We start from the raw sequence: 22,191 nt of genomic DNA, 5'->3' as shown, positions 1-22,191 counted from the left end.
GCCTAACAGGAGGGGGTCATCACTTCACCGGGTATAGGTTGACTCATTACAGAGCCTAATGGCCGAGGGAAAGAATGACCTTGATGCACCATCAATGACTCACACTGAGACGTAAGGCGAGATATCGGCTTTTATTGACTGGAAGAAGGAACCAGGAGTGAGTGTCTATCATACAAGGTCTTGGAGACTGAGGCCGAGCGTCAGGCCGCAGATCTCCTTTATACCGGGGTCTGTGGGAGGAGCCACAGGAGCAGTCAGCAGGGCGTGTCCCGACAGGCACATAGTTCACCACAGACCTCATCTAGTGCTCTTTGGAGCAGCACAGTTGTCTTAGTCTGTAACTGAAAGTGCTCCTCTGTTCAGCCAAGGTGGCACACAGAGGGTGAGAAATATCGTGCAGAATTGCCAGGATTTTCTGCAGGGTCCTTTGTTCTACCACAGCCTCCAGTGTGTCCAGTTTGACTCCTATAACAGAGCCAGACTCTCTAGCCTGAGCCTAACCTGAGACTCTCTAATGAGCCTGTTGCTTCTGCACGGCACCACATAGAATATTGTACTGGCAACAGCAGATTGGTAGAACATGTGGCCTGCATACTCCAATGCTGTGCCAACCCCTAAACCTACTCTATAATAAATCTAACCCTTCCCTCCCACATAGCCCTCCAATTTTCTAACATCCATATGTCTAGCAGAGTCTCTTAAATATCCCTAAAGTATCCACCTCTACCACCACCCCTGGCAGGGTGATCCAAGTAACCACCACTCTCTATGTAAAAAAAAGGCCTCTGGCAATCACCTTAATCACCATAGTATAAAGCATTTCTGTCCCGGGAAGAAGTCTCTGCTGTCCACTCTATTAATGCTCTGTGCATCTCTACCAAGTCACCTCTCATCTTCCTTGGTTCCAAAGAGAAAATCTCTAACTGGCTCAACCTGTCTTTATCAGACGTGCTCTCTAATCCAGGCAGTATCCTGGTAAATTTCCTCTGTACCCCCCCTAAAGCTTCCACGTGCTTACTATTTGGCCTGAATTGAACACAATACTACAGGTGTAGTCTAACTAGGCTTTCTAGAGCTGCAACATTATCTCACGGCTCTTGAACTCAGTCCCCCAACTAATGAAGGCTGACACTCCATCTGCCTTTTTAACCACCCTATCAATTTGTGCTGCAACTCTGAGGGATTAATGGACCTGGACTCTCAGGTTCAACAAGAACCTGAGCTTCTGTGGCTCCAACCTGCCAAAAAATCCTGCCATTAACTCTACTCTGCCTTCGAGTTTGACCTTCCAAAGCAAATTGCTTTACACTTTACTGGGTTGAACTTCAGCTGCCACTTCTCAGCCCAGTTTGCATCCTGTCTTTGTTCCATTTTAACTGTTGGGTTCTGACATTTTTAATCCAAGGTTCTTTCAGGAGTCCAGAATGAGGCGTAAAACTTGTTACTTCACGGTCATTTTATAAGTGCTAAGAAGACAAAGGAATTGGAAGTGGAAAGCAGCGAGAGTCTAGTAGTGAATGGCAGGAAAGAACAAAGAAAGAAGAAATAGAGGAAAGATGGTGGGCCAGTGTGCTCCGCTCTTCTCATACCATGGATAACAGACATTCCATTCAAATTTGTAGATAAGAGTTAACCAATCAGAGTAGTCTCTACTCACAGAATGCGATACCCAAGTAGCTTCCAAAAATAATACAAAGAACTGCGGCCACTAGGCGGCACACTGAACAATTGCAGATACATTGGTAATTATAAGAAATACAAACAGGTATGAGAAAGTTCAAACTGCAAATAAAGTAACAATTGCACAACCTAATCCAACCTAACCCCGACAGCCTTCTATACTGACAAATGATTGAGGTGTGGGTATTGCTGAAGGTCGGATTGGTTTCAGTGCAGAAACAGACTCTGAGGTTGAGGTGTATGTCATTATGAACAGGGCCCCAGTGGAAAGGAGGCAGAATTCACTGTGGCCCATGATTGCTGGATAGGATTAACTTATTTGCATTTTTTTCCGTGGGCCTAGCTCGGAGAATTAGCCTGAGGAAGTCCCTAGTGGACCTGGACACCTTCGAGAAGGAGGCTGCCACATTCCACGTGGAGTTGTCCCACCCGAATGTTGAGGGGGTGTGGGTCAAGGATGGAATTCGTGTGAAGCCGTGCTCCAAGCGGCGGGTCAGTGTGGAGGGGACGCGTCACAGCCTCACTCTGTCTGACCTCACGTTAGAGGACACGGGAACCATCGCGTTCCAGAGCAATAATATCCGCTGCTCGGCACGGCTCACAGTTCGAGGTAATGTTCGCTCATCACACTGGCTGATCACACACACTGACCTGTGTCTCAGCTACCGACCACATTCTCAGAGTCTAGTTTAATATTTTAAAAGTTTAATAGTTTAATACCAGTAAATAGCATGAAATTTGTTGTCTTGCTACAGCGGTACATTATAATACATAATGATAAAAATTAAAATGTACAATGCAATAAAAATGTATATAAAAGTTAAATCATGTAAGTTTTGCAAAAAAGAGCAAAAGAACAGAAAAGCGTATGAAATAGTGTACATGGGTTCAATGTCCATTCAAGATCTGATGGTGGACAGGAAGACACTGCTCCTGAAACATTGAGTGTGTGTCTTCAGGCTCCTGTACCTCCTCCTTGACAGTAGCAATGAGAAGAGGGCATGTCCTGGGTGATGGGGGTTCTTAATGACAGATGCTGCCTTTCTGAGTCATCGCCATGTCTCATCTGCTGACCACAGCCACTGCCAATCTTCCCTCTAATTTGTAATGACCAGGGTGCACAAAAATTACGTGTTGTGCAATTTTTTTGCCCAGTGACACAACATGTGTGCACTAAGTAATTTCTTCAATAAAAGCAGTATAAATAAGCAGGCAAATCATTGCAAGCTCCACATTGTCAACCCTATCCCCACTCGAAAGCAGAAAAGGAAATGTGATTGTGTACAATCGTGAAATATATTTCACATGCCAATGGGGTAGAGCAGGCATGGGCAAACTACGGCCCGTGGGCCATATGCGGCCCGTTAAGCTTTTTAATCTGGCCCGCAGAACTTGATGAAATTATATTAATAAACCTTGTTAACGTTTTCTCCCCGCAATTCTGGCGTCTTCCCAATAGATGACGCACTCTATATACATTGACCTTTGTTGAGGTGCAGCGTATTACTCCACATTTGCGCTTTACTTTGTGAACTTGTGGCGACCCATTTCCTGGCACATCTGAACCGGCTCACAATTAGTCAGCGTTCCGGCTAAGGGAGATAGCCTGCGGGGATTTGCGAGCACAGAGCTCCGCATACTGGCGCGCTCTCACTGTTCTGTCATTGTGCGGGTCGTTGTTGAGTTTTGGCACAGGGGACAATTGAATAAGAAGGAGCAGGACAAGTAGACCTGCATCTCCTACCGTTTTTGAAATAAAGACAGTCAGGAGGAGAGTGATGATGATAATATCTTGAAGGATAACAGAATTTTCAGTGCTTTAAAATAATAACTGTTACTATTAAAAAAAGCTGTATTTTATTCATTTAATTTTCAGTGTTTTAAAAGTCATTTCAATAAATAGCTAAATACCATGGGACTTCAAAGACAGATATTTTGTTATAATGCATTTGTTCATTTTCAATTGAAATTAAAGCACATGTTTTCTACATATCCCATGATATTTTATTTTCTCTTATGAGGTGTATTATCAAAAGACTATGTCCATCTGCTCCTGGTCCGGCCCCCCTGTCAAATTTTAGAACCCTTTGTGGCCCTCAAGTCAAAAAGTTTGCCCACCCCTGGGGTAGAGGGTGACAACCTTTTGTGTGCAGTTTAAATTCCTTTGTGCGCTAGTAGCAAAAGATATGTGCATGTGCGCACACACACACACACACACACACACACCTTAGAGTGAACAGTGCTCACTCCTCCATATCCCATCTACTGACTGCTGGCACTGTGCTGTGTACCATCAGGTGACCTCACATGCTGACCGACGTTTGGTGACCTCACGCACCGACCCGTGTCCGAACTGGTGACCTCACATGCTGACCGATGTTTGGTGACCTCACGCACTGACCCATGTCCGAACTGGTGACCTCACATGCTGACCGACGTTTGGTGACCTCACGCACTGACCCATGTCCGAACTGGTGACCTCACATGCTGACCGACGTTTGGTGACCTCACACACTGACCCATGTCCGAACTGGTGACCTCACACACTGACCCATTCCTGAACTGGTGACCTCTCACTCTGCCCTGTGTGCCAACTATTGACCCGTCATATTGCCATGAGTCCCATCAATTGACCACTCTCACCCACGTGTGTCCCCACCTGCTTAGAATTCCCACAGAGCAACTTAGCATACAGCAGTACACCCTATGAACAGGACCTTTGACCCACCTGGTTTTTGGCAGCAATGCTAATTTAATTGATCCTACTTTCCTGCTTACGGTCTATATCCCTCCTTCCGAACCATCTCGTGATTATCTATACGCATCTTACTCATTGCCATTGAATCTCCTTCTGCCACCTTCGCCTTGCAGCCTGTTCCAGGTGCTCACCATTCTGTATAAAAAAAACACACACTGTAATTCTCCTTCAAACGTACCCCCTCTCGCCTTCTGTGTCTGTGCACTAGCATTTGACCTCTAATCTGAGGGATAAAGACTCGTGACTCTCTACACTCCCTGTGCCCCTCATCAGTTATAAACTTCTAGTGGGTTTCCTTTCGGTCTCTGATGACCCAGAGAAAACAACTACAATGAGCATCATGACAGCGTAATGCTATGCAGCACTAGCAACCCGCGTCCAATTCCACCGCTGCTCCGTGATCTCGTGGGTTTCCCCCACGGGCTCCGGTTTCCTCCCACGTTCCAAAGGCGTATGGGTTAGTAGGTTATTTGGTCACATGGATGTAATTGGGTAATCTCGTTAATACATACAAAATGCTAGAGGAACACAGCACCTTAGAGAGAAATAAACAGTTGACATTGTAGGTAGACACCTTTCACCAGGTCTCAGCCTAAATTGCCAACTGTTTATTCCTCTCCATTGATGCTGTCTGGCATGCTGAGTTCTTCCAGCATCTACTGTGTGTTGCTTTGCATTTCCAGCATCTGCAGAATCCCTTGGTTTCAAAATCTCTTTATATCTCTTTAACCGGACTGCATGGTCTATTGGACCAGGAGATCCTCTATATCTCTAATTAAAATAAAATTTTATTTGTCCACCTTCATGATAGACTTGCTCGGGGGGGGGGGGGGGGGTGTATGTGTGTGCGCACACACTTGCCCATGTGGTAACTGGGTGGAGAAGGAATGTTGTCACTTGTTGTCCTTGCATGACAACCCTGTATCCCATGAGGCAAGTGTATCCCGCTCACCCTGCCGTATCCCTGATCTGTTTCAGAGCCCCCTGTGACCTTCACCAGACAACTGAAGGACCTGCAAGTCCCCGAAACCACCGTAGTCACCTTGGAGTGCGAACTGTCCCGTCCCAACGTGGAGGTCAGATGGCATAAGGTGGGTAGAATCTTAGCAAAGATTTAACTTGGGCAGAAAGGAACAGAAGTACGAATAGAACTACACACTTGGAGTATAGTTGTGTATGATGTGTCCTGCTCACAAATGGCACATTGGCTTCCATTCGTCCGGGAATGCTATGTTCAGTTCTGGTTGCCTCATTATAGGGAGGATGTGGAAGTTCTATTGACAGTGCAGAAGAGATTTACCAGGAAGCTGCCTGAATTAGAGGACTTGTCATATAAAGACAGGTTGAACAAGCGAGGGCTTTTTTCTCTGGAGCATAGAACATGGAAGAGTACAGCTCAGGTGCAGGCCATTCGGCCCACAATATTGTGCTGACCCAGCTAAAAAACGAATCAAAAACACCCAAACACTAATCCCTCCTACCTTCACCACATCCATATCTCTACAGCTTCCTCACATCCATGTGCCTATCCAAACGTCTCCTAAAAGTCTCTAATGTATTTGCCTTTACCACCATACCAGGCAGAGCATTCCAGGCATCACCACTCTCTGAGTGAGAAAACTTACCCCTCACATCCCCTTTGAACCTACCCCTCTCACCTTCAATGCATGCCCTCTGGTGGGAAAACAGATGCTCTCTGTCCACTCTATCTATGCCTCTCATTATTTAGTAAACCTCTATCAGTTCTCCCCTTCAAGCTTATCCAGCCTCTCATGGTGGGACGTGTCCTCTAAACCAGGCAGCCTCCTCTGCACCCTCACCAAAGCTTCCTATGGTGGGGTGACCAGAACTGCACACAATATTCCAGATCCAGTCATTCTTACCATTTGGCTCTATAATGAGTCAGCCTGTAGCCAGGAAGTGATGACCTCCTCCTGTGGTCACTTATTTTAATCCTTTCTGCTTCTCTTCTAATATTCATATATCTGTGCACTGTGACAATGTAATTTCCTTTGGGATCAATAAAATATCTATCTATCGAAGCAGAGTTTTAGAAAGATGCAGCATAACCTCCTGACTTGTGAAGTCAATGCCTTGACTAATAAAAGGATGAGAGGTGATTGATGGAGATGTATACAGTAAGATGATAAAAGGCATTGAATGGGTGGTTAAAGGCATATGGTATGTTGGCCTTCTTGAGATGGGAATTGGGTTCAAGGGTCGCAAGTCTATAAAACTCTGGTTAGACCACACTTGTTCAGTTCTGGTCACTTCTATATAGGAAGGATGTGGCAGTAGCATAGCAGTCAGAACGACAGTATCACAGCTCGGGGCATCTGGAGTTTGGAGTTCAATTCCAGAGCAGTTCTGTAAGGAGTATCTGTACGTCCTCCCTGTGGAATACAGGTGCTTCAGTTTGCTCCCACATTCCAAAGATAATCTGGGTAGGTTAATTGGTCATTGTAAATTGTTCTGTGTTTGGGATGGGTCGGTGTGGCTTGCTGGGCCAGAAGCATGTACTCTGTACTGTGTTAAATTAAATAAAATAGCTGCTGAGAAGATCTTTATTAGGATGCTGCCTGGATTAGAGAACACATCTTTTGAGAATAGGTTTAGGGAATTTGGGCTTTTCTCTCTGAAGAGAAGGAGGATAAGAGATGACTTGATAGAGGTGTACAAGATGATAAAAGGCAAAAATCGAATGGATAGCCAGAGGCCTGTTCCCAGGGCAGAAATAGAAAGAGGGCATAAATTTAAATTGTTTGGAGGAAAGTATAGGGGTGATATCAGAAGTACATATTTTTAAACAGAGAATGGTGGGTGTGTGGAACGTGCTGCTGGGTGGGAGGTCGGTAGAGGCAGAAACATTTAAGAGACTCTTAGATAGGCACGTTGATGAGGGAAGGATGGAGGGCTATGTGGGAGAGAAGGGTTAGATTAATTTTGGAGTAGGTTAAAAGGTTGGCTGAAGGGCCTGTATTGTTCTGTGTTCTTTTGTGACCGTCACAATCAATAACCTGCACTTCCAAATGCTCTCCCTCACCATACCCAATGGGAACCTCTGGCTCGGTGATAGAGACATAAAGTCATACATCATGACAACAGGCACTTTGGCCCAACTTTCCCATGTTTACTTGAACTAGTCCAATTTACCTCTATTTGACCCATATCCCACTCAACCTTTCCTACTTATGTACTGCTCAAAATGCCTTCTACAAATTGTGATCGTCTCACCCTCTGGCAGTTCAATCCAGAAACCCACCAAGGTGGTCAGTGCAGTGGGCAGTGCAGTGGGCAGTGCAGTGGTCAGTGCAGTGGGCAGTGCAGTGGTCAGTGCAGTGGGCAGTGCAGTGGGCAGTGCAGTGGGCAGTGCAGTGGGCAGTGCAGTGGTTAGTGCAGTGGTCAGTGCAGTGGTTAGTGCAGTGGTCAGTGCAGTGGGCAGTGCAGTGGTTAGTGCAGTGGGCAGTGCAGTGGTTAGTGCAGTGGGCAGTGCAGTGGGCAGTGCAGTGGGCAGTGCAGTGGGCAGTGCAGTGGTCAGTGCAGTGGGCAGTGCAGTGGGCAGTGCAGTGGTCAGTGCAGTGGGCAGTGCAGTGGGCAGTGCAGTGGGCAGTGCAGTGGGCAGTGCAGTGGTTAGTGCAGTGGTCAGTGCAGTGGGCAGTGCAGTGGGCAGTGCAGTGGGCAGTGCAGTGGGCAGTGCAGTGGGCAGTGCAGTGGGCAGTGCAGTGGTCAGTGCAGTGGGCAGTGCAGTGGTCAGTGCAGTGGTTCACAGTACAACACCAGCAATCTGGAATCAATTCCCACTGGTATGTTCTGTAACTCCAAAAACATGAAAACTAATTAATGAAAACATCGAGCTGGGATAACTCAAATATGTTCTTAATACTTTTAGTGAGACACACACGTTTAATGTGGTGGCATGATGATGTTTCCCATCACGTACTTTTACATATAATCTGTAATGAATTACTTAAACAAACATAGAATGCCTAATAAAATATATTTACAATATTACTGAAATTTTACTGAAATATTAAATACACAACACTCCTCCCTGCTCAGCTATAAACTCCAACTTCAATTATATTATACTATATAATACAACTCCTACGGTGCCTATAAAAAGTATTCACCACACCTTGGAAGTTTTCATGTTTAATTGTTTTACAACATTGAATCACAGTGGATTTAAATTGGCTTTTTTTGACGCTGATCAACAGAAAAATACACTTCCAAGTCAAAGTGAAAACAGATCTCTACAAATAGATCTAATTAGTTACAAATCAAAACACAAAATAATTGATTGCATAAGTATACGCCCTCTTTCTTATGACACACCAAATCATCACAGGTGCAGCCAATTGCTCTTAGAAGTCACATGATTAGTTAATTGGAGATCACCTGTGTGCAGTCAAGGTGTTTCGATTGACTGTAGTAAAATACACCTGTATCTGGAAGGCCCAACTGCTGGTGAGTCAGTATCCTGGCAAAGACTGCACCATGAAGACAAAAGAACACTCCAAGCAACTCCGTGAAAAGGTTATTAACAAACACAAGTCGGCAGATGAATACAAGGAAATTTCCAAGTCACTGAGTATCCCTTAGATACAGTTAAGTCAATCATCAATAAATGGAAAGAATATGGCACAGCTGTAAATCTGCCTAGAGCAGGCCGTCCTCAAAAACTGAGTGACTGTGCAAGTGAGGGAGGTCACCAAGAGACCCATGACCACTTTGGAGGAGTTACAAGCTTCAATGACTGAGATGGGAGAGACTGCACATACAACAACTGTTGCCCAGGTGCTTCACCAGTCACAGCTTTATGGGAGAGTGGCAAAGAGAAAACTCACATGAAATCTCGGCTGGAGTTTGCCAGAAGGCATGTGGAGACTCTGAGGTCAGATGGAAAAAGGTTCTATGGTCTGATAAGACCAAAATTGAGCTTTTTGGCCATCAGATTAACTTATATGGTTAGCATAAGCCCAACACTGCACATCATCAAAAACACACCATCCCTACTTGTGAAGCATGGGGGTGGCTGCATCATGCTGTGGGGATGCTTCACTGCAGCAGGCCCTGGAAGGCTTGTGAAGTGAGAGGGTAAAATGAGTGCAGCAAAATACAGGGAAATCCTGGAGGAAAACCTGATGCGGTCTGCAAGAGAACCGACTTGGGAGAAGATTTGTTTTCCAGCAAGACAATGATCCCGAGCATAAAGCCAAAACTACACAGGAATGGCTTAAAAGCAACAAGGTTGATGTCCTGGAGTGGCCAAGGCAGAGTCCAGACCTCAATCCAATTAAGAATTTGAAAAGGGCTGTTCACTCACGATCCCCATGCAAACAGACAGGGCTTGATCAGTTTTGTAAAGAAGAATGGGAAAAATTGCAGTGTCCAGATGTGCAAAGCTGATAGAGACCTTGTATTGGAGGGGTCGTGACTGTCACGTGCCAACACTGCCCACCACCTGGTTAGAAGGCATGCCACCTGCCAATCATACATTAACATCCAATAGGTTTCAATGGGTACATTTAATATCAGAGAAACGTATACGATATACATCCTGAAATTCTTTTTCTTTGCAAACATCCACAAAAACAGAGGAGTGCCCCAAACAATGAATGACAGATAAATGCTAGAGCCCCAAGGCCCCCCCCCGATCCCCCCTCCCACACACAAGCAGCAGCAAGGCAATGACCTCCCCCCCACCAGCAAAAAAGCATTGGAACCCCCCACACCCACCAGCACTAGAGTGCAGCAAATCATGAGTAAAGGACAGACTTACAGTACCCCAAAGACTACTCGTTCACTGGTAATTCAACATACCACAGGCTCTCTCTCTCTCTCTCTCTCTCTCTCTCTCTCTCTCTCTCTCTCTCTCTCTCTTTAATAAAGGAAAACAAGGTGTCCCCATTTCACAGCCAGAGGGGAGACATAACAAATAACTTGCTGATTATGATCTTAAAAGTCTGTTGTGTCGTTTTTTCTGAGAGAGCACCCAGAGTGTCGGCCCCCGAGAAGCTCAGGTCTCTGGGCATGTAGCCAGTAGTTAACCCGCTGCTTCCGATGTTCCGTGTTCTCTCGTGATGCCTCAGTAGAGGCACAGGCCTCGAATCAGCCCGTCTCCAGAGCCACGAAAATCTGGCACCCTGAAGGTGCGCTAGTCTTCCAGGCCGTGTCCTTGGGATATCAAAAAGCGACTGGTTGTGTGGCCCTGACAACGGGTCCCACGCCCGCAAAGTCAGAGAATAACTCCAGGTCAGGGTCTTCAAAATAACCTTGAAAAGGAAAAAAGAGATATGAAAGATGGAAATAGAACTGTTTCCGAGCAAGCAAAGGAAGTTGCCGCTTAGCGCCATCGTGACTACGCTCCACCCTCCGATATTGACATCCACAACATAGTAAATTTTAAGTTGTTCCATTCAGGCCTAAAGATTTAATCACTGTGGAGAGTTTCCTACTCTTGTGGGATAGTATCTTTCCTGACAGGTAGGAAGGTCACTCTGCTTAGCAGGTGAAACTTGTGGCTGTGAAACAATCCCAGGTTCTGGGCCTCACTGGTGATGGTTGTAGGAGTTGACTCTGGAACTGCAGGAAGTGGTTCTGTCAGGTCTGGTCACCTTTCTTCTGGACTTGTTGTCAGTCCAAACAGTGCATGGCAAGCTGCTTGATCTGCTGATCTATCCCAGGCCACCAGACAATGTTTTGAACCAATACCTTTATTTTGAACACACCTAGATGGTCAGCATGTAGCTCCTTAAACACCTTAGATCTCAGCTTGGATGGTACAACAGCTCTCAATCCCCACAAAAAGCAACCCCTGTAAAGGACTCATTCATCCCAGCACTGGTAAACATAGAAACATAGGTGCAGGAGTGGGCCATTTAGCCCTTCGAGCCTGCACCGCCGTTCAGTATAATCATGGCTGATAATCCAACTCAGAACTCTGTACCTGCTTTCTCTCCATACCCCCCGATCCCTTTAGCTACAAGGGCCATATCTAACTTCCTCTTAAATACAGCCAATGAACCGGCCTCAACTGTTTCCTGTGGCAGAGAATTCCACAGATTCACCACTCTCTGTGTGAAGAAGTTTCTCCTCATCTCGGTCCTAAAAGGCTTCCCCTTTATCCTTAAACTGTGACCCCTCGTTCTGGACTTCCCCAACATCGGGAACAATCTTCCTGCATCTAGCCTGTCCAATCCCTTTAGAATTTTATACGATTCAATAAGATCTCCCCCAATCTTCTAAATTCCAGTGAGTATAAGCCTGGTCGATCCAGTCTTTCTTCATATGTGATGCACCATCAATAACTCTCGGAGATGTGAGGCGAGATATCGGCTTTTATTGACTGGAAGAAAGAACAAGCAGCAATTCACCACCACACTGCATCCTGGAGACTGAGGAAGGGGGCAGTGCCTCCAATCGTCTTTATACCGGGGTCTGTGGGAGGAGCCACAGGAGCAGTCAGCAGTGGGGGCGTGTCCAGACAGGTATATGTAGTTCACCACATTCACCCCACCTTTGTTTTAAAAGAGGGTCCCCATGGGGTGAAGTTTCTTACAAGTATATTTACAGGTTAAGTCTATCAGGTGGTCGAATCTGCACAGGCTGTGATTGCACAGGTGCCGGTGGTGATTGCACCGTAGACAGTGGTTGTGCTGCTTCCGGCCTGACTGGAGGTGTCAGCCCACTAGGCGTCAGTGATCCCTCGTGTGTGCAAGGCACCTGGTATATGCGTGTGCGAGGCGCCCAGTATGGGATTGTCGTGAGGAGTCTGTGTAGGGCTTGGTGTGTGCGGTGTCACCTTGGGTACAGGGTTCATTGTCACCGTGGAGTGTTCAGGGTAGTGGTCTGCTGCTTCTGCGGGCGCCAGGTCGTGTACGGAGACCGTGTCCTCCCACCCATCAGGTAAGACCACGTAGGCATACTGGGGGTTCGCATGTAGAAGGTGAACCCTCTTGACCAGTGGGGAGTATTTATTGCTCCTCATATGTTTCCGGAGCAGCACTGGCCCTGGGGATGTCAGCCAAGCCGGTCCCAGTGGCAGATTTCCTGGGAAAAGAGAACAGGCACTCATGAGGGGTGGCATTGGTGGACGTACATAACAGAGAGCGGATAGAGTGGAGTGCCTCAGGGAGGACCTCCTGCCATCGAGAGACCGGCAACCCCTTTGACCTAAGGGCTAAAAGTGTGGCCTTCCACACTGTGGCATTCTCCCTCTCCACCTGTCCATTTCCCCGGGGATTACAGCTCGTGGTCCGACTAGTAGCAATGCCCCTAGCCAGCAGGTACTGGCGTAGCTCATCACTCATAAATGAGGACCCTCTGTCACTGTGGACATAGCTGGGATATCTGAACAGAGTGAAGAGCTGGTGCAGGGGTTTTATGACGGACGTGGTAGTGGTATCAGGGCAGGGGATGGCAAAGGGGAACTGCGAGTACTTGTCAATTATGTTGAGAAAGTAGACATTGCGGTTGGTGGAGGGAAGGGAGCCCTTAAAGTTGGCACTCAGTCGCTCAAAGGGGTGGGTGGCCTTGATAAGTTGTGCCTTTTCAGGACATTAGAAGTGCGATTTGCACTCAGTGCAGACTTGGCAGTCCCTGGTCATCGTCCTGATGTCCTCAAGGGAGTAAGACAGGTTCCGGGCTTTCACGAAATGGTAAAATCGGGTGACCCCCGGGTGGCAAAGATCTGCATGGAGGGTGTATAGCTGGTCGAGCTGCGTGCTGGCACATGCTCCCCGGGATAGGGCATCAGGGGGCTCATTGAGCCTTCCAGGCCGGTACAGGATATCATAGTTGTTCGCCTCACGTCTCCGAGAGTTATTGATGGTGCATCAATTTTATTGGCTGGAAGAAAAAACAAGCAGCAGGTGACCACCACCCAACAGAGCAGTCAGCGGGGGGGGGGGGGGGGGGCGTGTCCAGACCGGTATGTAGTTCAACACAATATGAAAGTCCTGCCATCCCAGGAATCAATCTGGTGAACCTTCTCTGTACTCCCTCTATGGCAACAATGTCTTTCCTCAGATTAGGGGACCAAAACTGCCCACAATACTCTAGGTGCGGTCTCACCAAGGCCTTGTACAACTGCAGTAGAACCTCCCTGCTCCTGTACTCGAATCCTTTTGCTATGAATGCCAACATACCATTCACCTTTTTCACCGCCTGCTGTACCTGCATGCCCACCTTCAATGACTGGTGTACAATGACACCCAGGTCTCGTTGCACCTCCCCTTTTCCTAATCATTCAGATAATAATCTGTTTTCCTGTTCTTGCCACCAAAGTAGATAACCTCACATTTATCCACATTAAATTGCATCTGCCATGAATTTGCCCACTCACCTAACCTATCCAAGTCACCCTGCATCCTCTTAGCATCCTCCTCACAGCTAACACTGCCGCCCAGCTTTGTGTCATCTGCAAACTTGGAGATGCTGCATTTAATTCCCTCGTCTAAATCATTAATACATATTGTAAACAACTGGGGTCCCAGCACTGAGCCTTGCGGTACCCCACTAGTCACTGCCTGCCATTCTGAAAAGGTCCCATTTACTCCCACTCTTTGCTTCCTGTCTGCCAACCAATTCTCTCTCCACATCAATACCATACCCCCAATACCGTGTGCTGTAAGTTTGCACACAAATCTCCTGTGTGGGACCTTGTCAAAAGCCTTTTGAAAATCTAAATATACCACATCCACTGGCTCTCCCCTATCCACTCTACTAGTTACATCTTCAAAAAATTCTATAAGATTCGTCAGACATGATTTTCCTTTCACAAATCCATGCTGACTTGTGAAAAGAAAATCATGTCTGACGAATCGTAAATATGGGGAACTGGAATTTCTGCTGCACATTCCAGTCATTTTGTGTTGCCATGTAGTCCTGAGGTCTTTCCATTTGGATCATCCCTGCCATAACAGGGAGACTTTCAATCTGTATGAGGGAGAATATGTCAAGAGGAGTGTCCTCTTTCATAAATTTTTCAGGTATTTCCTTTTCCAAGGGTCAACACTTCCATGATAAGTTGTCCTCTTGAATTCAATCTTGTAGTTGAACCCTTCGCTGCATTTCTGTATTGCTGTTATTAGTGGAACACCCTTCTGTGGATTGAAAATGGACACTAATGGTTGATGATCAGTAATGAGGGTAAACTCTTGTCCATACAAGTACTGGTTTATACCCCAAACCAGACTTGAGGCCTCTTTGTCAATCAGTGTGTTACTTTTCTCTGCAGCAGTAAGAGAATGTGATGCAAAGTCTATGGGGCGTTCACTTCCATCCCTCATCACATGTGCCATGACTGCACCTTTACCATAAGGTGAGGTGTCACAGGCGAGATTTACTGGACTATGTGGATCGTAATGTCCAAATCACCATTTCCTTTGTCTTTCAGAAATCTACTTCACAGTGGTTCGTTCATTACCATTTCTTCCCGATCTGCAGTAATGAGTTCAAGGGGTGGAGTACAGTAGTCAGGTTTGGCAATAACTTGTTACAGTAATTAACAAATCCTAAAAAGGGCAACAATTGTGACATGTCTTGCAACATCCATCATCGCTAGAATTTTCTCGGTACACTTGTGTAATTCTTGTGTGTCAATGGTGTGACCACAGAAGGTGATGGTTACCTTAAAGAATTTACACTTGTTGCATTGTGCTTTGAGCCCATAACGTTCTGATCTTTTTCACACTGTCTTGAGAGTTTGGAGATGTTCCTTGTCATCCTAATGGTAACAATGATGACATCTGGGTAACACAGTGCCCAGGCAGCCTTGCAGCAGCTGGTCCATAGCTTTCCACCAGAGTGCAGTTGCGGATGCTACTCCAAAAATAAGGCTATTGTCGCAAAAAAAGCCCTTTGTGTGTGTTTATGGTGAGAATCAATTTAGACTTTTCCATCTCTGCCTGTAGGTAGACCCCAGGTAAGTCCACTTTGCTGAAGTGTTTCCCTCCAGAAAGGTTTGCAAAGAAATCATTTATCCTGGGCAGAGGGTATTGATCCGCTTTCAGAGCTGGTACGATTGTGACCCATCCTTCTTGGCTACTGGGACAACTGGCATTGCCTATGCGCTCTATTCTACCTTGGAGAGAATTCCTACAGCTTCCATGTGGTCTTTCACACTAGCTACTTTATCATGGATGTATAAGGAACCAGATGGGCTTTGTAAAAACATGGTTATGTCATTTTCAATTAACACTATTTTACCCTTGATATGTTTGAGTGTTCAAGTGCTATTCTTAAACACTGCTGTGGCATCATCCAGTAGCTTTCTTAATTCACTTTCGGCTGACTCTCCTACAGGGGATGTGGAATGGAAATAGTGGATAGATCTTCAATCAAACTGTAGTTGTCTCAGCCAATCATGCCCCACAATGCTGGCCTTCCTGCTTTTAACAAATACAAACCCAGTGTGGCTTGTTGTTTGTTGTATTTCACTGTAACAAATGTCATTCCCACAGGAGTTACCCCTTCTCCAGTATAAGCTCATAGCAGGCTTCACTTTAGTAACTTTGAAATGCCATTCAAACTTATTTTGTGGAATAGCTGAAACAGCCGAGCCAATGTCCAATTCTGTTTTAATTTATTTGCCACTCATTTCTGGTGTAAGCCATATTGATTATCTATTGCTAATTTTCACATTATAAACCTCAAAGCTAACTCGTCCCATGTCACTCTCATCATTATCAGATCTTTCCGCAACAGCATGGAGATTAGCGCTCAGTTTGAAACTTCAATGTGATTTTTTTTAAATCTTTATCTCTTTCCGGTGCAGTCCCTTTATTTTTGTTTGCCTGACATGCTCTTTGTATGTGTCCTACTTTGTTACATTTTCTGTAAGTTTTGCTTTTAAACCTGCATTGGTCTGGAGTATGTGAGCCCCTGCCACGAGGGTAGCACAATTTGTTTGGCCTGGCAGACCTCTGTCTAGTTGCTGCAATTTTTGCAATGGTCACTTTCATTTCTGACTGCAATTCAATTGCATCTCTGGCTGCTGTCTCCATTGATACAGCAATTTCAACTGCTCTTTAAAATGTAATTTGTGCTTCAGCTAGGAGCTGTTGCTGTGAAGATTCCAAAACAAAATGATCTCTCAGTGTATCGTTAAGCCCATCACTGAACTGATAATGCTCAGAACGTCTCTTCAAGTCAGCCAAACAAGCTGAAATGGACTTCCCTTTCTTTTGATTCCATTTATGAAACCTAAAGTGTTCTGCAATCAACAGTGGTTTTGGTTCTAAATTTTCCTGCATCATTTTCATAATATCAGCAAAGCTCATTTTAGCTGGTATAGTTGGAGCAGTCAAACTTTTGAGTGAACTGTATGCCTTTAAGTCCACTGCACTCAGTAAAACGGGCACTTGCTTCTCATCAGCTATTCCATTTGCTTTAAGATACAACTAATTTGCTCAATATACAATATCAAGTTGTGCAATCGAACTCATCTAATTTTTTTCTGATATAGCCAGTCTTTTCTATTTTTTTTAAATCTATGATTATAATCACCAGGTACATTGTTCATGAACCTGGGAATTTGTCCGTTTTCTGCATTTTTTAACTAGACCATCTCCTTTTCCTTCATGAAGAAGCATGTGTGGTGATTTTTTTTTACTTGACCATTTCTCACATTTTGTAAAAATTAGAATGTCTCACGGTGCTTTTTTTTAAACTTGATCATCATGCTGTGCGTCAACAGGTATGTAGTCGCCTCAGGTTTGTTAGCAAGTTCCTCCTCACCATTGTTACATTTTGTAACTTGAAAACATAGAAGCTAATCGAAAGACAAACACTGAACCGAGATAACACATGTATGTTCTTAGTTTTAGTGAGACGCACATGTACAACGTGGTGGCAGGCTGACGTGCTGACGGATCATTCACGTACTTTTACATATACCCTGTAATGAATTATTTAAGCAATCAAAGAATTAAACAATATTACTGAAATGCTAAATACACAATGCCCCCCTCTGCCTGTAAGGGGTTTTCTTCTTCTCCCACGACTGCGTGGCTTTCGTCTGGATGCTCCGGTTTCCTCCCAGTTGTATGAGTTGGGCAAAGTAAATTGTGGGCATGCAATGTTGGCACCAGAAGCACAGCGATCCTCAGACTGTGCTAGCTGTTGATGCAAACAACACATTTCACTGTATGTTTCAATGCACAAGTGACCAATAAAGTTAATCCTTAATCCAAGACTCAACGCATTTAAAGATTTTAAACCTTGAAACCAGTGTCCTGGGACTAATACTGATCCTGCCAGTGGTCGGGATCTTGCTGCGCATGGCAAGGGTCCCTGTCTATTATAGTTGCAGTGTTTCTAACTTTATATCAGCACAACAACTTGAATCTGAACATGAACAAGACTAAAGGGATGATTATTGACTTCAGGAATGTGCAGGCTGACCACTCCCTAATGCACATCAGTGACTCTTCCATGGAGAGTCAGGAGCACAGAGTTAACACAAAGTACACTGTAGATGCTGTGGTCAAGGCAACACGTACAACCTGCTGGAGGAACTCAGCAGGTCGGGCAGCGTGTTGTACGAGGAGCACCGAGTTTCATGGGGAAGTCAGACTTCCAAACACCCTGTAACCACCCGGTACACTTTATTTATGACAGCACCAGCAGCAGTATACGGTTATGTATATGTTGTATATGCACTTTGTGTCAACTTGGACTTCCACAGAATACTTTATTATTATTTTAAGTGATACATGTGGAACAGTGTTCCATATAGCTGTGTACACCTATAAAGTTCAATGTCAAAAAATGTGAACTTGAAATTGATCAGTGAGAACGACACAAAGGTCCCTCAGTGATTGGGAACCATGGACATCCTCACATCATTAAAAATGCTTTGAAAATGTCATGTTTTCTTGCCACAGGAAATGGTTAACAGTGAGATTGATATGTATTGCATATTAAACAGTTAATTCTTTGTTCACGTAACCTTCAGTCTGGGAGATTTATCCAACGAGCAAAGTGTTCTTTCTTTATCCAATAAACATGCAGTCATGATCTAGAATGTGCAATGGGGCTATGTGCGATGGAATGATGTTCAAGGAGCTTCACCTGTGACAACCCCAGGACTCTGTGATGGGACAGTGTAGAGAGAACTTCAATGTGTGTTTGAAACCAGGAGTCTGTGATGGGATGGTGTAGAAGTGGCTTCATGCTGTGTCTGTCCCTGCAGTGTGTGTGATGGGACAGTGTAGAGGGAGCTTCACTCTGTGTCTGACCCCGGGAGTGTGTGTTGGGACAGTGCAGAGAAAGCTTCACTCTGTGTCTGACCCTGGGAGTGTGTGATGGGACAGTGTAGAGGGAGCTTCACTCTGTGTCTGACCCCGGGAGTGTGTGTTGGGACAGTGTAGAGGGAGCTTCACTCTGTGTCTGACCCCCGGAGTGTGTGATGGGACAGTGTGGAGGGAGCTTCACTCTGTGTCTGACCCCGGGAGTGTGTGATGGGACAGTGTAGAGGGAGCTTCACTCTGTGTCTGACCTCGGGAGTGTGTGATGGGACGGTGTAGAGGGAGCTTCACTCTGTGTCTGACCCCGGGAGTGTGTGATGGGACAGTGTAGAGGGAGTTTCACTCTGTGTCTGACCCCGTGAGTGTGTGATGGGACAGTGTAGAGGGAGCTTCATTCTGTGACTGACCCTGGGAGTGTGTGATGGGACAGTGTAGAGGGAGCTTCACTCTGTGTCTGACCCCGGGAGTGTGTGATGGGACAGTGTAGAGGGAGCTTCACTCTGTGTCTGACCCTGGTAGTGTGTGATGGGACAGTGTAGAGGGAGCTTCACTCTGTGTCTGACCCTGGGAGTGTGTGATGGGACAGTGTGGAGGGAGCTTCATTCTGTGACTGACCCTGGTAGTGAGTGATGGGACAGTGTAGAGGGAGCTTCACTCTGTGTCTGACCCCGGGAGTGTGTGATGGGACAGTGTAGAGGGAGCTTCACTCTGTGTCTGACCCTGGTAGTGTGTGATGGGACAGTGTAGAGGGAGCTTCACTCTGTGTCTGACCCTGGTAGTGTGTGATGGGACAGTGTAGAGGGAGCTTCACTCTGTGACTGACCCTGGGAGTGTGTGATGGGACAGTGTAGAGGGAGCTTCACTCTGTGTCTGACCCCGGGAGTGTGTGATGGGACAGTGTAGAGGGAGCTTCACTCTGTGTCTGACCCTGGTAGTGAGTGATGGGACAGTGTAGAGGGAGCTTCACTCTGTGTCTGACCCTGGTAGTGTGTGATGGGACAGTGTAGAGGGAGCTTCACTCTGTGTCTGACCCCGTGAGTGTGTGATGGGACAGTGTAGAGGGAGCTTCTATCTGTATCTGACCCTGGGAGTGTGTGATGGGACAGTGTAGAGGGAGCTTCACTCTGTGTCTGACCCCGGGAGTGTGTGTTGGGACAGTGCAGAGAAAGCTTCACTCTGTGTCTGACCCTGGGAGTGTGTGATGGGACAGTGTAGAGGGAGCTTCACTCTGTGTCTGACCCCGGGAGTGTGTGATGGGACAGTGTAGAGGGAGCTTCACTCTGTGTCTGACCCCCGGAGTGTGTGATGGGACAGTGTGGAGGGAGCTTCACTCTGTGTCTGACCCCGGGAGTGTGTGATGGGACAGTGTAGAGGGAGCTTCACTCTGTGTCTGACCTCGGGAGTGTGTGATGGGACGGTGTCGAGGGAGCTTCACTCTGTGTCTGACCCCGGGAGTGTGTGATGGGACAGTGTAGAGGGAGTTTCACTCTGTGTCTGACCCCGTGAGTGTGTGATGGGACAGTGTAGAGGGAGCTTCATTCTGTGACTGACCCTGGGAGTGTGTGATGGGACAGTGTAGAGGGAGCTTCACTCTGTGCCTGACCCCGGGAGTGTGTGATGGGACAGTGTAGAGGGAGCTTCACTCTGTGTCTGACCCTGGTAGTGTGTGATGGGACAGTGTAGAGGGAGCTTCACTCTGTGTCTGACCCCGGGAGTGTGTGATGGGACAGTGTAGAGGGAGCTTCACTCTGTGTCTGACCCTGATAGTGTGTGATGGGACAGTGTAGAGGGAGCTTCACTCTGTGTCTGACCCCGGGAGTGTGTGATGGGACAGTGTAGAGGGAGCTTCACTCTGTGTCTGACCCCAGGAGTGTGTGATGGGACAGTGTAGAGGGAGCTTCTATCTGTATCTGACCCTGGGGGTGTGTGATGGGACAGTGTGGAGGGAGCTTCACTCTGTGTCTGACCCTGGGAGTGTGTGATGGGACAGTATAGAGGGAGTTTCACTCTGTGTCTGACCCCGGGAGTGTGTGATGGGACAGTATAGAGGGAGCTTCACTCTGTGTCTGACCCTGGGAGTGTGTGATGGGACAGTATAGAGGGAGCTTCACACTGTGTCTGACCCCGGGAGTGTGTGATGGGACAGTGTAGAGGGAGCTTCACTCTGTGTCTGACCCCGGGAGTGTGTGATGGGACAGTGTAGAGGGAGCTTCACTCTGTGTCTGACCCCGGGAGTGTGTGATGGGACAGTGTAGAGGGAGCTTCTATCTGTATCTGACCCTGGGAGTGTGTGATGGTACAGTGTGGAGGGAGCTTCACTGTGTCTGACCCTGGGAGTGTGTGATGGGACAGTGTAGAGGGAGCTTCACTCTGTGTCTGACCCCGTGAGTGTGTGATGGGACAGTGTAGAGGGAGCTTCATTCTGTGTCTGACCCTGGGAGTGTGTGATGGGACAGTGTAGAGGGAGCTTCACTCTGTGTCTGACCCCGGGAGTGTGTGATGGGACAGTGTAGAGGGAGCTTCACTCTGTGTCTGACCCCCGGAGTGTGTGATGGGACAGTGTGGAGGGAGCTTCACTCTGTGTCTGACCCCGGGAGTGTGTGATGGGACAGTGTAGAGGGAGCTTCACTCTGTGTCTGACCTCGGGAGTGTGTGATGGGACGGTGTAGAGGGAGCTTCACTCTGTGTCTGACCCCGGGAGTGTGTGATGGGACAGTGTAGAGGGAGTTTCACTCTGTGTCTGACCCCGGGAGTGTGTGATGGGACAGTGTAGAGGGAGCTTCACTCTGTGTCTGACCCTGGTAGTGTGTGATGGGACAGTGTAGAGGGAGCTTCACTCTGTGTCTGACCCCGTGAGTGTGTGATGGGACAGTGTAGAGGGAGCTTCACTCTGTGTCTGATCCTGGGAGTGTGTGATGGGACAGTGTAGAGGGAGCTTCTATCTGTATCTGACCCTGGGAGTGCGTGATGGGACAGTGTAGAGGGAGCTTCACTCTGTGTGTGACCCCGGGAGTGTGTGATGGGACAGTGCAGAGAAAGCTTCACTCTGTGTCTGACCCTGGGAGTGTGTGATGGGACAGTGTAGAGGGAGCTTCACTCTGTGTCTGACCCTGGTAGTGTGTGATGGGACAGTGTAGAGGGAGCTTCACTCTGTGTCTGACCCCGGGAGTGTGTGATGGGACAGTGTAGAGGGAGCTTCTCTCTGTGTCTGACCTCTGGAGTGTGTGATGGGACGGTGTAGAGGGAGCTTCACTCTGTGTCTGACCCCGGGAGTGTGTGATGGGACAGTGTAGAGGGAGTTTCAATCTGTGTCTGACCCCGTGAGTGTGTGATGGGACAGTGTAGAGGGAGCTTCATTCTGTGACTGACCCTGGGAGTGTGTGATGGGACAGTGTAGAGGGAGCTTCACTCTGTGTCTGACCCTGGTAGTGTGTGATGGGACAGTGTAGAGGGAGCTTCACTCTGTGTCTGAACCCGTGAGTGTGTGATGGGACAGTGTAG

General features: G+C 47.0%; 1 protein-coding gene across 3 annotated transcripts in view; it reads left to right on the top strand.

Annotated features, from left to right (window-relative positions):
• Positions 1–22,191, top strand: part of LOC132392948 (obscurin-like protein 1) — a 225,440-nt gene that overhangs the window by 121,388 nt on the left and 81,861 nt on the right. For all 3 annotated transcript variants that reach the window (XM_059967558.1, XM_059967557.1, XM_059967556.1), the window contains exons 24-25: positions 2,024–2,290; positions 5,417–5,529. In XM_059967558.1, coding sequence (XP_059823541.1) covers positions 2,024–2,290; positions 5,417–5,529 — 380 coding nt within the window. The remainder of the gene's footprint in view (positions 1–2,023; positions 2,291–5,416; positions 5,530–22,191) is intronic.

Source organism: Hypanus sabinus, chromosome 4, assembly GCF_030144855.1.
Source record: "Hypanus sabinus isolate sHypSab1 chromosome 4, sHypSab1.hap1, whole genome shotgun sequence".
Lineage (NCBI taxonomy): Eukaryota > Metazoa > Chordata > Chondrichthyes > Myliobatiformes > Dasyatidae > Hypanus > Hypanus sabinus.
The sequence above is the reverse complement of the archived record's forward strand: the minus strand, read 5'-3'. Positions and strand labels throughout refer to the sequence as shown.